Source organism: Halichoerus grypus, chromosome 5 (assembly GCF_964656455.1).
Source record: "Halichoerus grypus chromosome 5, mHalGry1.hap1.1, whole genome shotgun sequence".
Lineage (NCBI taxonomy): Eukaryota > Metazoa > Chordata > Mammalia > Carnivora > Phocidae > Halichoerus > Halichoerus grypus.
Window position 1 is genome coordinate 86,271,823 of NC_135716.1, and position 17,117 is coordinate 86,288,939.

The 17,117-nt window shown below is 43.2% G+C and overlaps 2 protein-coding genes across 2 annotated transcripts; one reads left to right on the forward strand and one right to left on the reverse strand.

Moving 5' to 3' along the window:
• Positions 1-9,403: 9,403 nt before the first annotated feature.
• On the reverse strand, positions 9,404-9,963 carry H4C14 (H4 clustered histone 14). Its single transcript, XM_036098390.2, has one exon. It carries the CDS (start codon positions 9,924-9,926, stop codon positions 9,615-9,617), a length of 312 nt encoding a protein of 103 aa, XP_035954283.2. The 5' UTR covers positions 9,927-9,963; the 3' UTR covers positions 9,404-9,614.
• A 6,707-nt stretch (positions 9,964-16,670) lies between these two features.
• Positions 16,671-17,097, forward strand: LOC118539657 (histone H3). Its single transcript, XM_036098407.2, has one exon. It carries the CDS (start codon positions 16,687-16,689, stop codon positions 17,095-17,097), a length of 411 nt encoding a protein of 136 aa, XP_035954300.2. The 5' UTR covers positions 16,671-16,686.
• The last annotated feature ends 20 nt before the right edge of the window (positions 17,098-17,117 follow it).

Below are 17,117 nucleotides of genomic sequence, written 5' to 3' on the forward strand. Positions count from 1 at the left end.
TTCAGCCCTGTGGCATCAGCACCCAGGCACGCCACAGGTGGTCAGGAAATGCTTGATGAGAGGCCTGCCCTTTGGCTCTTACATGAGAAAGTTGGGGACAAGATGCTCCAGCTCTTGGGGTCCTTGCCGTTTGGAGATCAAGAGCAGGTCTGAACTGGACCTCTGCAAAGAACTTTCAGGGTCCTTGGGGGGTGTCTTGAAACATGGGAGCAAGAAACTGCCCATGAGCAGAGTATCTGGAAAACCTGTTCCTGGTGATAGTAACTGAGAAAAGAGGTCCCTGAGCTATAGTCCCACCAGCACCCCCAATCTGTTGCTGAATGCAGATGATCTGGGGAGGAATGTCTCTCTTTATATCCCCAAAGACCTCAGATTTAGCCCTGCTAATCAGATTTTTGGGGGATATGATAGGGGGATCAGGAGCAGACAGTAAAGTGTACATAAGGAGAGCTGGGAAGAGGACGGAGGATGGCAGAGGAGAGAAAGGGGATAAAGAGCGAAGTCCAGGGTTCTTGCTGCTTTGAACTGGGGTTGAAGCCTGAGGCCCTTTGTGGGTAGGACAAGGGCTCCTTACCCCTAACCAGGGGAAGGCTCCAAAGAGAAAAGACTGGGATCTCCATTTCCTCATGTGTAAAGCAGGATCATAACTGCACCCAAAGCAGGAATATTGTGAGGATGAAAAGAGACCATACGGTCCACACAAAATGGTTGGAACAGAGCCTTACATGTGGTCATAAATCAGTATTAATAGTATCATTAACATCGAGAATGTAAATATTAGTGACAAAAAGTAATCAATTAATATGAATTGATGTAAGTCCAAGTTACAACCATATCCAGTCACAATCATGACACACATAAAAATTGATGAATAATTGTAAATACACGACCAGCTTCTAGACTGTGTGGCTCAGGCAGTAATAATATCCAGGTCCAGGTTCCTAGATGCCTTATTGCTCATCTTTCACTCACCTCTCATTCAATTTCACAATAACCCTGGGAGGGAGGAAGGGCTTTTTTTTTCTTCAGAGAGAGAGAGCACAAGCAGGGGGAGCGGCAGGCAGAGGGAGAAGCAGGCTCCCCGCTGAGCAGGGAGCCCGATGCAGGGCTCGATCCCAGGACCCTGGGATCAGGACCTGAGCCGAAGGCAGATGCTTAACCGAGTGCGCCACCCAGGCGTTTCTGGTTCCTGTTTTCTAAATCAATTTTACCACCTGCTAATGGGTTACAACCTGGAACTGAAAACCACTACAACAGAGAAAATTACGAAGAACAAAGTAAAATATGTGTAGAGATGCTCAGAAATATTAGTAATCAGGGGCACCTGGGTGGCTCAGTTGGTTAAGTGTCTGACTCTTGACTTTGGCTCAGGTCATAACCTCAGGGTCATGAGATGGAGCCCTGTGTCAGGCTCACACTGGGCATGGAGCCTGCTTAAGATTCTCCCTCCCTCTGCTCCCCCCCCCCCGCAACTTGTGCACATGCACGCTCTCTCTCTCTCAAAAAAATATAAATAAATAAATAAATATTTATATCACAGAAAGGCATATTAAAGCAATAGGAGATGTCACTTTACTCTGGATACTCTGGGAAATATTGGAAAGCTGAATAATGCCAAGGGTTAGCCAGGATGGATGGCTCTGATGGTTAGTGCCCTACTGGTGGGGTGTGGACTAGGGCAGCCATTCTGAAGAGCAGCCTGGTGCTTCTTAGGCCAATTAGGGCTACACATGCTGGGAACCAACAATTCTGTTTTTGAATATTTATTAAAAAATTCTCACATAGGTCTATCAGGGCACATGACAAGGATGATGGGACATTAGAAACAATGTGGGCATTTGTCACTGGGAGAGTAGATGGAGAAAGTGTGGGGGATTCACTCCATAGAGGACTCTGCAGCAGGAAGAGGCAGTGGATTAAATGGACACATAACAAGGACATATCTTAAAAACATAGTTCTGAGGGAAATAAGATAACAAATGGAATTTGATGGAAAACAATACTATTTATGTAAATTTAAATACATTAATATATTTTGTAATCATGCATAGAAACAAAAAGATACTTTAAACATAGTAGAATGGTTTTCTATGTGGAGTGAAGGAAAGTTCAGGAAATGAGGATAAAAGAGAACAAGGAAAGGGAGCGAAGCCAACAGAGGGTAGTGCCTTAAGCAGCTGGGTCACAGAATCAGAGCTGTGTGTAAAGAAGGTCAGTCTGGGGTGAAAGTACAAAAGGAGTGAGAGGTGAGCAGCGCCCAAGGCAGGAGACCAGAGGCCACATGGACATAGCAGATGAAGGGTGCTGAGGATGAGAACTAGGAAACCGGCCACGGCAATGGAGCGGAGGGAAAGTTTTGTCATTTTTGCCTGTAGAAGATTGCCTGAGCCTGGACGGAGGAAGGGACAGAGGAGGTTGTAGTGATAAAAAGTAATCAAAGATATCTCGAGACCTTCCTGCCTGAGTGACTAGGAGGATCATGCCACCTTCACAGGAACAGGCAGCCTGGGAGGGGGCGCCGCTGAGGGGTGCATGTCAAGCCCCATGGGGTCGGAGCTGTAGTAGGCAGGAGCAAGTAGCCGTGTCCTTCAGGCAGCTGGGCATGTGGATCTGGATGTAGATCTAGAGACCCAGCTGGATTCTCCCATCTGCCCTTAGGAGCTAGAGAAACACTTGGGAGGTCCTGAGGAGAGCTTATAAAGAGATGGCCCACTCAGGAAACAAACTGAGGGTTGCTGGATTGGTGGGGGGTGGGAGGGATGGGGTGGCTGGGTGATAGACATTGGGGAGGGTATGTGCTATGGTGAGCGCTGTGAACTGTGTAAGACTGATGAATCACAGACCTGTACCCCTGAAACATAATACATTATATGTTAATTTAAAAAAAAAGAGAGAGAGATGGCCCAAAGGACAGGCCTCTTAGGAACATCTACACCACTTAGGGATCTGGTGGGGAATGGAAACTGGCGTCAAGTTTTGTCCCGAAACCAGAGGAAAATATAATGAGAAAATTGGACAGGATGGGGTCCTTTCCATCATCAATACTGTATGGTTTTATTAAATGAGTATGTCAAATGTATTAAGATCCTCATATTATTTGTGCTGTGACAATTTTAGACAAATATTGTAGGATTCAGGAGCACCATCGTGTATCAGAGAATGCCAAGTTATTGAAGCCACATAAACATCAGTTTCTGGCTTTGTAAAATAAGGATATTATTTACTTTGTGGGGTTGCTCTGAAGATTTGAAATGGTACATAGTAGGTATTCAGTAGATGGGAACTATTATTCATTCTTTTCTTTAACAATTAAATCAAAGAGAGGTATCAAAATTCCGCCCAAATGCCCCCCTCAAATTTGGAGAAACCGGAGGTTTCCATGCCTCCTGCCATCACCATCTTTTTTTCCAGTATCTTCTTCAGGCCTGCTGCCACCAGGGCCCTCTATGGCTTGTAACAGCCTCTTAACTGGTTTCAGTTTCTCACTCTCTGCCCCCTTCAATCCAGCTTGCATCCATAAAGGTCCCTCTCAACTTGCCCAGAATCAACCCAGATCTCTAGGCTTTATTCTTTTGAGTCTAATCTCCTCTGCCTGGTCTCAAGTTTCTCTAAGATTCAGCTCTTTAGGGTATGGCTAGCTGTGGTATTGTGATGTACAATAAGAAATATATATTTGGGCTTTGTCCCAGTTAATCTCTCTCTCTCATTCTATATAAACTCTATATAAACTTCTTCTGTCTCAATCTGCCTCATTCTTATTAAAGGATGCAACAGTTTTTCATTTAATGGATGTTTCTTATTTACTCAGATTCATTTTAATGGATATTTAGGTATTTTCCTGATTTTTACCACTAAAAACATTGCTGCAATTTATTATCCTTATGCATAGAACTTGGAGTACCTTTTTCAGTAATTTTGATAGTTATTGCTAAATCGTCTTCCAAAAGTTTTGGTACAACTGACTCTGGACATCAGCAAACTTTTAAATTTGGCCGGTTTGTTATTTGGTTCTGAATCTCACAGTCCCTCTCAGACATCTGGATGAGTAAAAAGTTAGGTGTTTCCTGATCTTGCAAACTTTGTTAAGGCAGCAGGTCCTCCCCAGCCCATCAGGGCCCCTGCTCAGGAGTAAACTTTGAGCTTATGAGTAAGGTTTCCTCAGCCAGGTTTTGATTTCGGGTTTCTGTTTCTTTGATTGATCTTTTTCCCTTCCTCTCTTCCTTTGCTACTTGGTTTTTGTGTTAAATGTTTGAGAGATTATTGTTACACTCCGTCTGATTGCATTGCAAAGCCATAGAAAAGGAAATGAAGGGTTGGTGGCCACTCGGGTCATCAGGATGACCTCCTGGGCCCTGGCTCACCACATTCCAGCCTGGTTCTTGGCTCTGTAGGCTCAGAAATTTCATTTTGTTGGTAGGCTGGGGGTGGTGGGCTCTGAGGACTTAGGTCCCACTGACCAGACTCTGAAGGGACAAATGCATAAACCCTAATAATATTGTTATCATTAATAGGTAGTAGCATTTAGTGAGTGCCAGGCCTAGTGCTAACTGCTTCGTAAATATTAATACATGTTATCCACATAACCCTGACACAGAAGGTATTCTTTTCCTCCTAATGCTACTGATAAAGAAAACGAGGTCCAGAGAGTAAGGAAGTTCTCCAAGGTTTCACTATTAGTAAATGGTGAAGTTAAGATCCTAACCTGAATAGTCTGGTTCTAGATCATGCTCTTAATTTCCAATGAGAAGTGTAACTGATTCACTCATTAGCTTCCTGCAGGCAAACCTATACAGGAAGCCAAACTACAGTCAGAAAGTTGGGGAGGAGCATGGAGGCAGGTGACCTCAGTGGCTGCCATTATTCGGTCGGGATGCTGTTTCACTCTAAAGGTTGCCTTATTGCAGGAACTGGATATGCTCCCTAGAGTCAGGATCCCATCTGCCTTGGAGGGTATCTGGATGGTCACAACGCCATGTTGTGTCTCACCAGCCCCCCCCCGGCCCCGCCCCTTGTTTCCAGACCTCTTCTATAATATAGTTGCTGTGGTAAGAAATTACTTCGCTGTAATCATGGCTTCCCACTCTATCACCGGACAAGCAACCCCAGAGTTCACTGAACACAAAGGCTCATGGGCCACATGAAGACAAATATATCAAATCACACAGTTAATTGAATCCATTGAACACATACAACAAGGAGGAAGGGGAAAGTGATGGGAGAGGTTAACACACTGAGACGAGGGTGCAGTGATGGCGGAAGCACGACAGTGTCCAGCCTTGAATTACACAATCTGTCGTGGCTCAATCTGCTGCATCCAGTCTTCCCTACCGGTGCTGCAATTAAAAGGATTACAGCTGAGCAGGAGTGAGGAGGCTTAGCAGATGGAAGGTGCCTGAAGCTAATTTATGCTCACTCGATCACTAATAACCTGCAGAATAGCTATGGATTTCCCTGTGTGTGGCAGGCAGAGGACATATTGGGCCACAGTAGGTCTCACCAATGGATGGCTGATTTAAGACTTGAATACTGGGCACCTCATGTACCTCATGAATATTCAACATGGTTCTTGGCCCTTCCTGGATCTATGTTTACCACACATACTCTAAGTATGTAATTAAGTTAATTAAATTAAGTAATTTCTGTTAACATATCTCAGAAGCTTATTATCCTTTATTTTATTACCTATTATCTACGATTAGTTTCTTCTCTCTTATTTCTCTTACTTTCTGTAGAAGAATTGAATATTCCTTTTTTTTTTTTTTTGAGAAGGAGAGGGTTGGCGGAAGGGGGAGAGCGAGAGTCTTTAGCAGGCTCCATGCCCAGTGCAGAGCCCAAAGTGGGGCCCAATCTCACAACCCTAAGATCATGACCTGAACCAAAATCAAGAGTCAGACGCTTATCCGACTGAGCCACCCAGGCGCCCCAAGAATGGAATATTCTTAAATAATACATTTAATACATTGTAACAGTCAACTCAGCTGGGGAATCTATTAGATTCTTTAAGATGGCTACATTTTTCTGGTTTAATCCTGAAAAATATGGCCCTGCCAACCTGTTCATACCTCATCTTTACCCGCTGTCTACCATCCTCTCGAAATTTTGGCTACACTGACTTCCCTCCCCACTCATTTTGGAGCATGTACGAACTAGATTGGGTGAAATAGGCAATAAATACACCAACTTTAGTTTATTTTTATGTTACTTCAGGGCTTTAATCTTTCATATAGATCTCCTTTGATCCTGAAAACGTTCCTGTGAGAAAGACAGGAATTCTCAGTAACACTAAAGATGAGAAAACAGAACTTTGGCAAAGCTAAGATTTGTCATGGTTCATATAGCCCAGATTATCTATCTACCTATCTATCTATCTACCTATCTATCTATCTATCTATCTACTATCTATCTTGTGATTGTTTGGGGGGAATTATACATGCTTATTTTAAGAAATTCAAACAATTCAGAAATGTTCAACAAATATAACAAAACCAACACCAAGAAATCATTCTAAAATTTTTATAAACCTTCCTGGTAATTCTCCATACAGCCATACATATTTATATATTCTAGTAACATTCTGTATAAATGATAGTTCAGTTCTTTTGGCTCAAGTAGAGAAATAATATGTTCATCAATAGCTAGAATAGGAAGTACAGAGAGAAAGGTTTCCAAGGAAGAAAGAATGTAGTGCAAGATGACTCAGGAGCAGCGAGCCTGGGTTTCTGGGAAGATAATGCAGCTATTCTGACAAGTAGGGAGCCTGGAAAGGGAAGGTAAGACTTCAGACTGGTCCATTGTGAGGTTTGATTAGCCGGCGGAACATTTAAGCCCCTCTGCTTCCATGTGGAAGTAGACCTGCAGACTGGATTCTATAATCATTGATATATATTCTAGTGGAAGTCCTGAAATCACCCAGGGAGGGGACAGATGGCAGCCAGGGCTGGTTCGAAGAGAGCATCTGCGTCACTCAGGGGTGGAAATGAGAAATAGGTTATCTTGTTGGAGATTAAAGAAATTAAATAGCAATATATTCCTTACTGTTACAGATGGTTAAGAACAATAACAAAAAGCCATTTGTTAATGAAAAAAGATGCAGAATGTATTCTGTAATTTGGCAATATTCAGAGGCTGGATACAGCCAATAGAAGATTCAGTTATGCCATATAATAGGATTCAGTGAAGGAAACAAGATGAGAACAAGGATCACTATTTTTTTTTAAAGATTTTATTTATTTATTTGAGAGCAAGCACAAGCCTGGGGGAGAGGGGAGCAGAGGGAGAAGCGGACTCCCAGCTGGAGCAGGGAGCCCAACGCAGGACTCGATCCCAGGACCCTGGGATCGCGACCTGAGTCAAAGGCAGATGCTTAATCAACTGAGCCACCCAGGCGCCCCAACAAGGATCGCTATTAAAATCACTGTAAAGAAGATGCAGAATTAATAAGTAAAGGACCATAGCTTAAAGAAACTTGAGAAGAAAAAAGAAACATATCCATTGGTTACAAAATTCAATACTATTAAAACACAAACCAATATTATTTAGGAAAACAAGCTGGCTACACTTTCATTCATACATCTTTTATGTTTGTCCCAAATGCTTTGAGGAAATAAGCTGTTTTACCTTTTCCTTCTGTAATATTTTGTACTACAGAAAACTTACTAGGATCATTCATCTAGTGTTTTTTTGTGTGTTTTTTTCCGTTCAAAGCAAGCAAAATTTAACATTTGGGTAAACAAATTAGGGCAATATATATTCAGATTTAAATACTTTAGTTTCATTTAAAGAAAAACTGTTACATAGACCAGTGGTTCTCAAACTTGGTATCATAATCACCTGGAGGGTTTGTTAAAACACAAATTGCTAGGTCTTACTCCCTAGAATTTCTCATTCAGCAAGTCTGGGGAGGATCCAAGATTTTGCGTCTCTAACAAGTTCCCAGGTGATCTGATGTTCCTAGATTAGCGACCACCCTTTGAGAACCACTAGTTTAGACAAAGGACATGTTCCCCACCCCCTTCCATTATTCTTTGAGTTCTCTTGGAACTTTTGCTATCTCCTCCTCCAGAGTAGCTCAGTGAGGATCAGATATATTTAATCCTCATTGCCCTTAAAATTAACAAAAACGCGGTGATACTTGCCACAAGCCCCACCTCCATAGCCAAGATTTCCCATCTCCCAGCAGCCAGTGACTTTCGTAGTGTTAGGACTCCCATGGTAATTACTGTCTACATTTCTCATCCTACTGAACCGGAGCCACGTGTGCTATTCCACCATTTATGTAAGTATAATATGTATTTTATGTATTTTTCCTCCCCATTCTGATAAGCTCTGAGAGGGCAAATCTCTCATTCTTTGGCATTCTGGCATCTCCATTGCTAAATGTTTTACACCTACTTCACCTTCAAGTGTTTGTCGCTAATGAGAGCAGACAAGTGTGGAGACCAATAAAGAACTAGCTTATCTCTGGGGCGCTGACATAGTATTTCTTCTCTCAACCACATACATAGCCAAATTTATCTGTAAAATTATAAGCCTAGAATGCTGAAAAAAATTTCTACTTGCAAATAGCTACAAAACTATAATTAGGTTTAAGGATAAGCAAAGTGGACCTACCACATTTTGATCCAAATCAGGACAATTTGAAGTGGTAGTGCAGAGAATGGCTTACTGTGTTCTTTACCACACTAATCTAGAACAATTTGCTTTGTCAAAAATTGGCTTTCTGTATTGATGGGTATATTCCTACAGGTGTCTACAACAGGCCCTAACAGAAAAAGTCACATACCTGAATTAACTGTTTCCGGAAGACTTGCTTCCATGATGTTAAATTATATAGTCTGCTTGGCTTTTATAGAAGCTGCATCTGTATCTTTGCAATGTTTCACTGAAATAGTTATCTCCTAAATTCTCCCCTAGATATAGCATAAAAAAAAAAAGTACTCAGCAAATAATATGCCAAGCTTGTTTTAAAGCTGCACTAATGGGCTCATCTGTTCTAGTAACCTAGATTGCTCTTGATTTTTGGATGGTTGATGACTGGACTTGTGCTCTTGCACCTTTTGGGTGAGAATACAGATTACAAAACACCGTCCAATATGAGGAGGGCCCTTACGCCATCTAGTCCCCACCCTCCTGCTGTAGAGGTACGAAGTGAAAGCCAGTAGTTGAGTTGAGGCTTCAAACCATCCAACGGCCTAACGGGCATCTGGACTGCAGGCCGGTGGGCTCCCTTCCCGCTTCGCCCAAGCAAATGTAGCGAACTAGAGATGAAGACGCGACCTTGCCCTTCGGCTTCGCGGATCTCTACTTTCCCCAGCCCAGCAGGCACAAAGGACAGCGTACCCAGAAGCACACGGAAATACTTAGACCTGGAACCTTTAGAACTTAAAAACCAGAACGGAGCCCAACAAATAAAAGGCAGTTTAAGTTAACGACTCGGGTTCAGGGGGGTTAGCGCTTCAGGGACTGTTACCTCCCACTGAGCCTGACCTGACTCGAGCCCAACTCCCGAAAGCAAGGGCCCCAAGCCCTACCCGAATGTCCAGCTCTTCTAAGACTAGATGGTTGGCCCTAAAAAGGGCCGTTGGCATAGATCTACGCGGAGCTGAGGCGGCAACTTAGCCTCCGAAGCCATACAGGGTGCGTCCCTGTCGCTTGAGGGCATACACCACGTCCATGGCGGTGACCGTCTTGCGCTTGGCGTGCTCAGTGTAGGTGACTGCGTCCCGAATGACGTTTTCTAGAAACACCTTTAGCACACCCCGAGTCTCCTCATAAATGAGGCCGGAGATCCGTTTGACTCCTCCACGCCGGGCTAGGCGCCGGATCGCCGGCTTGGTGATGCCTTGGATGTTGTCCCTCAAGACCTTGCGGTGGCGCTTGGCACCGCCCTTGCCTAAGCCCTTGCCGCCCTTTCCTCTTCCCGACATAGCGACTGCAGCCCGGACACACGATCTGTGGAGCGGGTAGGGCGGCTTTCCCCTTAATATACAGGAGTGCCGGACCAGATTGAGAACAGAAAGCGCGCGGCGGGACGCCCGCCCTAAATTGTCCCCGCCCGCTCGGCATTGCGTCATCTCTTCCGTGCCGGGTCCCTAGCCCTGCTGCCTCGCTCCCCACGGCTCCCCCTCACGGGCTCTTGAAAAAAAACCGATTGGCCGTCGCCCCCGGGAGAGCACAGACCCCAAGGCCAGGCTTCCGGGGGCCGCAGCCGTTTTCGCCTTTGTCTCTCTCCGTTTGTGGGCTCGCCCAGGGCGGGACATGCAGGCTGGGGAAGGTCTTTCTGGTGGGAGAAGACGAAAGGAAGAGCCAAGGGAGTCGAGAGCCGGGGAGGAGAAGACGGCGCCGGCTCTAATCCCCACTAGAGGGGCCCCGGCTTCCGAAGCACGGTTACAGAAAACCGCAACAAAGCTCGTCCGATGCTAGGCCGGCCTAGAAGGCCACGGCCAGGGCAGCCGCACCTGGGGTGTGTGCGGAGCCGGGCAGGGAGACGTCGCCGTAATTGCTGAGTCTAGTCTGTTCTGTTAATAGGGGGCATGGGATTTCACCTCACCCGGGAGAAATCGGGTCCTAGGAAAATTGGTTTTCTCAATTTGCAAGCCTTCTCGTGGAGGTCAGTGAATCCAACGCACTGTCATCCAAAGCTCTCCGCCGAAAGAAGCAATATATACAGAAAGGACAACGATGTTCTGTATCTCCGTTTCTACAGATCCTCTAAAATCGACCCCTGCTTTCAGCCAGAAATCAGTGACCAAACTGTGTCCCCCTGGACGCCCCACGTGGAGCTAGCAAACTTTGCTGAATTGGATTTCTCAATGGGAAATCTCCATTTTGAAAATCATTACCAGAAACTGCCCTATGAAGTTGTTTGGGGTCCTTTAGTGATAGCATGTTTGTTACTTTACCAGGGCCTTCTGTAAGGAGAATCTACCAGAAGATGTGGTTTCTGCATCAGAAAGAATTCTCTCTTTTTCTAAGGGAGGTGTACTGTCTTAAATCTTACATGGCTTTTTCCTCTCCTGGCTCTATCTTCTATATGCTAATGAGTTCCAATACTGTATCTTTATCCAGACTTCTGGCTCCAGACATATAGATCCTCCTGATTGTTCTTTAGTCTTTTTAGACTCAAATATCTCAAAATGCTTAAACTTCAAAGCTCCAAGGTGTGACTCTAATGGGGGCTGAAGGAATTCATTCTCTTCCATCTTCCCCAGCCATAAACCTTGTTCTTTGCTCATTGAATGGAGCCACCATGCATCACTTGCCTAAACCAACATCCTGGGATTCACAATAGATGTTGATTACAAAAATTAAATGAAAGGAATGTTGAGAAAGAAGGTACCTTTAAAAAATAGCCTTTTCTTTCTTTCTTTCTTTCTTTCTTTCTTTCTTTCTTTCTTTCTTTCTTTCTTTCTTTCTTTCTTTCTTTCTTTCTTTCTTTCTTTCTTTCTTTCTTTCTTTCTTTCTTTCTTTCTTTCTTTCTTTCTTTCTTTCTTTCTTTCTTTCTTTCTTTCTTTCTTTCTTTCTTTCTTTCTTTCCTTTCTTTCTTTTTTTTTTCCCAGACAGGCTGCATATTAGTTGAATTGTGAGCATTCTGTTCTAAATTCCCCACAAACAAGAGATAGTAAGTGTCATACTAACATCTGTGGCCTGAGCTTAAAACAACAACAAGAACAACAACAAAAACCAAGTGATTTACCTTTCTCATGGAAAATTTTCTGAGCTGCTTTTAGGTGGAAAGGGGGAGGTCAGAGAGCACCTCCTATATTTGTTGTTTCTCAAGTAACTTCATCTCAAAATAATATACCAAAGTGGCATTTTGGGGGTGGTATGTTTTGAACCCCTGCAAACTGAAATCTGTAGAGGAGGCAAAATTTTACCTCTACCCGCTTTGAGTTTTTGGCTGGGCCTGATAATTAACACAAGACAGATTAACAGGAGAAAAGCATAGAAGTTTATTTACTCTGAGTTTTATTTGACATTGGAGCCCTCATAAGGAAATAAGACCCAAAGAAGCAGTTAGAGTTGACTGCTTATAGACTGATTGGACAGAGTAGTAAATCATAAAAATGTCACAAGACAGAAAGGCTTTGGCTAGGGCAGTTAATGGTGGAAAAATAACTAGGAAGATAAGGGTTAGTTTAACAAAGGTTTCTTTGTGCAGATTTCTCTTGGCTTCAACTCCCCATCCTCAGTGAAAAGAATGTTATTTTCCTCCTGGTATAAGGAAAACATCTTCCGTATGGGGGTTTTGTCTCCTGTTTTTAGGAAAGAAACAGAGGTCAGAGCACACTTCTTGCACCTGCTGTTTTTCAAGTGCCTTTAGCTCAAAATAATCCCTGTGCCAAATGGCATAATTTAGGGGTGGCATATTCTACCACTGATGGGATTTGGGACATGCTACCCCAAAATATGGCACCTTGGCATATTAAATATTTTAATCTTGAGAAAGGGACATAAGCAGGAAGATTACTCTAACCTTCCCCCCAAAGCCTTCTCCCTTGAAACAGGTCATAAAAGCTTCTTGTGCCCCCTCTGTATGACTAGAGGGATAGATGAGGAGGAAAGGAGTATCTTTATCTCTAAAGGCAAAGGGACCTACAGAAGAATCCTAACAGACAGGCCCTGGCTTCTTAGACTTACCGCATACTCCTTAACCTACTGCATTTTACAGGAGCGCCCACACTTCATCACACCTAGCATAAAAATACTCAGGTCAAACTGTTTCTTTGGATCTTCATTTCCTTATGAAGTTTCCTGCATCACATAAAACTTATATTAAGTAAATTTGTGTGTTCTTCCGCTGTTGTTCTGTCTTTGTTGGTTTAATTTTCACACCCAGCCAGGGACCCTAAGAGGACTGAGGAAAACTTTTTCCTCCCTTATGCCACCCTTCATTGTACGGGACAAGGAATAGTGTTAACGTAAAAGGGGGAAGTTTTTATCCAATGAGCAAGTGGTTGAGGGAATGGCTTTATCTCAGAATGAAGTTAAGGAAAGAAGCTCAAAAGCCCACTGCTTCTGAATTTGGTCCAGTGCTATTGACCACTTAAGATGAAAGGCTATCATTTCACTTATATGTGGAATTTAAGAAAACAAAAGAACGAAGAAAGAAAAGAGAGCAAGACAAACCAAAAACAGACCCTTAAGTAAGGAGAAGAAACTGAAGGTGACCAGAAAGGGGCGGGGCTGGGTGAAAGAGGTGAAGGGGATTAAGAGGACCCTCATCTTGATGGGCACCAAGCCATGTATGGAAGTGTTGAATCTCTATACTGTACACCTGAAACGAATATAACACTGTAGGTTAAACTGCACTGGAATTAAAAATTTAAAAAAAAGAAGAAGAAGATGAAAGGCAATCAGGCACATGGCCTGCCCAACCCACAAACCAGAGATCCAGTCTCATCTTGAGGGTATTTGAAGCCTCGGGGGTGCCTACAGTCAGAGACTGAACACAAACTGTCTTCCTGAAACATATAATTTAGTCCATTACTTTTATATTAAAAACAAACACATGCACATACAAAACATTATATTTTTCTTTTACCTGCTTATTTCCTGTGGCAAATGTTAGGCTGCGTTCCCGTGCTCTCCCCACCCCCCACCCCCCAGCACTAAATAATGAAACTTCAGGGCTCAATCTGGAAACTGCAGATCTTATTATTTCTGGTGAAGGAAACTTCAGAGATATTAGTAGGAGAAAAATACTCCCTTTTCCCCACAGCAGCAGCAAAGCAGAGGTTCTTCTGCATTATCAATTTACTCCTGATAGAGTAGTGTATTGAGAACACTCACAGAAGCACTCTATTGTCCAATGTGGAGACTAGGTGAAATCAAACGATTATGGATCTGAATTCTGTTATTAAAGGTGACTTCTAAGTGTTGGGGTGCAAGAATTTCCTGTCCCCTTCAAGGTCCTTCTACCTAGACTAAGAATCAAATTGACATGAGACAGATTAACAGGAGAAAATAAAATTTAATTCTGTATGTACAAGGAATCCACACAGACATGGAAATTCCAAAGACAGTTAAAATGAACTAAGGAGAAGGAGTAGGGCCTGGGACTTCAAAAGGAAGAAATGCAATTCACAGGAAGCTGAAAAAGAGTACATGTTTGGTAAACACACGTGTGCTGGGCCACTCAGAAACAATGGGACACAGAGGACTTTGATCAAACAGGCCTTGCTAGGTTCCTCCGCGTCTACCAGACCTAGTTCATGGTAAATGTAGTTATCCATGGTGATAGCTCTCTTTCTGGAGCAGGTCCTCTATCTCAATTCTTTTCAGGCAGATGCGGGGGAGGTAAAGAGCTTTTCTTCAATCTGCTGGGTTTTGATTGCTCTTTAAACTCAAAATAATCTTCATGCCTGCCCTTGGTATCTGCAAATAACAACTTGTTCTATTCTGAGGATAACCAGAAGAAGACTCTTAGAATTTTCTTATTCTCTATATTATAAACGTAAAATACATCCCATGACTGTTGGATTCTATATGAATATACATTTGCTCCCCCAAAAGGTGTTACTTTGCCATGTGGATTATTTTAGGCTGATTATTTTTAAGAAACAGAAGACTCAAAGAAGTTTTTCTTTTTGCCTCCTTCCTAACAGTTTAAGAGAACTCAGATAGAGGATCTGCTCTAGGAAGGGAAAGATCACCATAGAGAACTACCGTACAATATGACCTAGGTGTGGTAGACAGGGAGGAACCCAGCAAAGTCTGTTTGCTGAAATTCCTTTCTATACCCCGTTGTTTCTGAGTGGCCCAGCCAACATTTGTTTACCAAACATTTACTCATTTTATCTTCTTGTAATGGTCTTCCTTCCCTTTGTAGTCCCAGGTCCCGATTGATCTCTTTCTTAGCTATGGATAGCATATAAACTTCAATTGCCTGACTGCCTGGGGGGGCCTCATATTCTTATAGGATTTTCTCCTGTTAATTGGTCTCATGTCGATTTAATTCTTAGATCAGCCAAAAAAAAAAAAAAAGCTTGAGAGGTAGAGCAAAGTTTTTCCTCCCCAACAACAGCTTGAGAATCTTTTTCTTACCTAAATGCATGCCATGGCCAAGAATGCATATATTAAAAAAGAACACCGCAAAGAAATGTGACGCCCATGTGGGCTGCTTTGGGCTGCCATCCAGACCCCCGTATGGTAGTTTCCTCTTCCGATGGCAAAGAGCTCAGTGGAGGAGTTTGAGAAAGATTGAGGAATTTGATTGCATGATGAGAAAATTCTTCAGTGCCTTAAAATGTGTCCCAAGCCTGATGAAACTGGAAATCCATTATAATTTCATTCCTTTGCTTTAGGATATTATGCAGGCCTTGTTACTTGTCTGGGACAAGCCATAATTTCTCTAAGACTCTGTTTCTTTATCTGTGAAATGAAGAAAGTAACATCTATTTCACAGAGTTGGGATTAAATGAGAGAGTGTATGTAGAATTTTTAAATACTGAATCGGGCTCTCTATGTTAGTATTACAAAACAACCACAGGAAGGGGTGACAGGTGTTCACATCAGTTATATCTTTGCAGGACATCATAAGTCTCCCTAGAGCAGAAGATTGTGCTGCCAATGGGGACTCTTGAAGATATAAAGATAAGTTTCTAGGTTGTTTAGTGTTCAGGAAATCCCCTCAAAATAACTTTTATTTTGCCTTCAGCAGGAAGATGATCATTCATATTGACACCATAAAGTAAGTTTTAAGCTTGTTGGGCCTGCTTGTGTTCACAGGTTTGAGTTTTTATGAGGTTTGGATGCAATGCTTTTTCCATAGAATGAGCATATGATTAAAGGTTTTATAACTATTCACACTTTTAAGCATTATTACCTTACATGACTTGTTTTATGACATGCAATTTTCTGAGCAATACTTCAAAGCATAGGAAATAACTAAAAAGCAGAGGATGTTCAATTTCCCTATAGAGAATAGAAAAAATGAAACTTTTAGATGAAACTACTTTATTGAAGAAAATATGTTAGCAATCAGTAATCAACGAATAACTTATTTGCTTTGAAACTTTATTATAGCTTTTAATCTGACTGATAAGCAAGTCGACTATCTAGAAACTATTCACCATTGTAAAGGAGAAATTAATGTTTCTGGTGTTATATTCCTTGACTTAGAAGCGTTTCGTCTACAGGACCTAATTGGCCATTGATGGCCAAGGTGGAAAAGCTAAGGAAAGGCGGAAGGCTGTACCCTGCAAGTTGGTGGTTTGGACAAACGTAAATTCAATTTTTGGTTCCTTCAACTACTACTGTAATGCAACTAACGCGCTTAGCACAGTGTCAGGCCCTAAATAAATGTTAGCTATGGGATTGGAGTTATAGTAACTCTTAACTGAAACCTAGTTCATGGGAAGGCATGCTTTTATTTCGAAGGGACCTGTTAAAATATAAATCCCAAGCTTGCGAAAACACTTTAAAAATTGCTCTGACAAAAATGACACCAATTTAAAGGAAAGGTCTAAAAAGAAAAACGTCCGTGATCGGTAAGATTACAGAAAAGTACGGAAAAGTGAATAAGGGGGAAAGATTATCATAACAATCTACCCGAGTAAATAGGATTGAATTCTAGCCAATGAGATCACATTCTGGAGGTTCCTACCCCTCCTGGCCCAATCAAGACAAGGCTATGTCTATAAATAAGACTGCCTAGCACTCCTCGAGCGAGACCAGGAAGACATCATGGCTCGCACGAAGCAGACCGCCCGCAAGTCGACCGGTGGCAAGGCCCCGCGCAAGCAGCTGGCCACCAAGGCGGCCCGCAAGAGCGCGCCGGCCACGGGCGGCGTGAAGAAGCCGCACCGCTACCGGCCGGGCACCGTGGCCCTGCGCGAGATTCGGCGCTACCAGAAGTCCACCGAGCTGCTGATCCGCAAGCTGCCGTTCCAGCGGCTGGTGCGCGAGATCGCGCAGGACTTCAAGACGGATCTGCGCTTCCAGAGCTCGGCCGTGATGGCGCTGCAGGAGGCGAGTGAGGCCTACCTGGTGGGGCTGTTCGAGGACACGAACCTGTGCGCCATCCACGCCAAGCGCGTCACCATCATGCCCAAGGACATCCAGCTGGCCCGCCGCATCCGCGGGGAGCGGGCTTAAGGCCGAGTGTTTGTATGTAG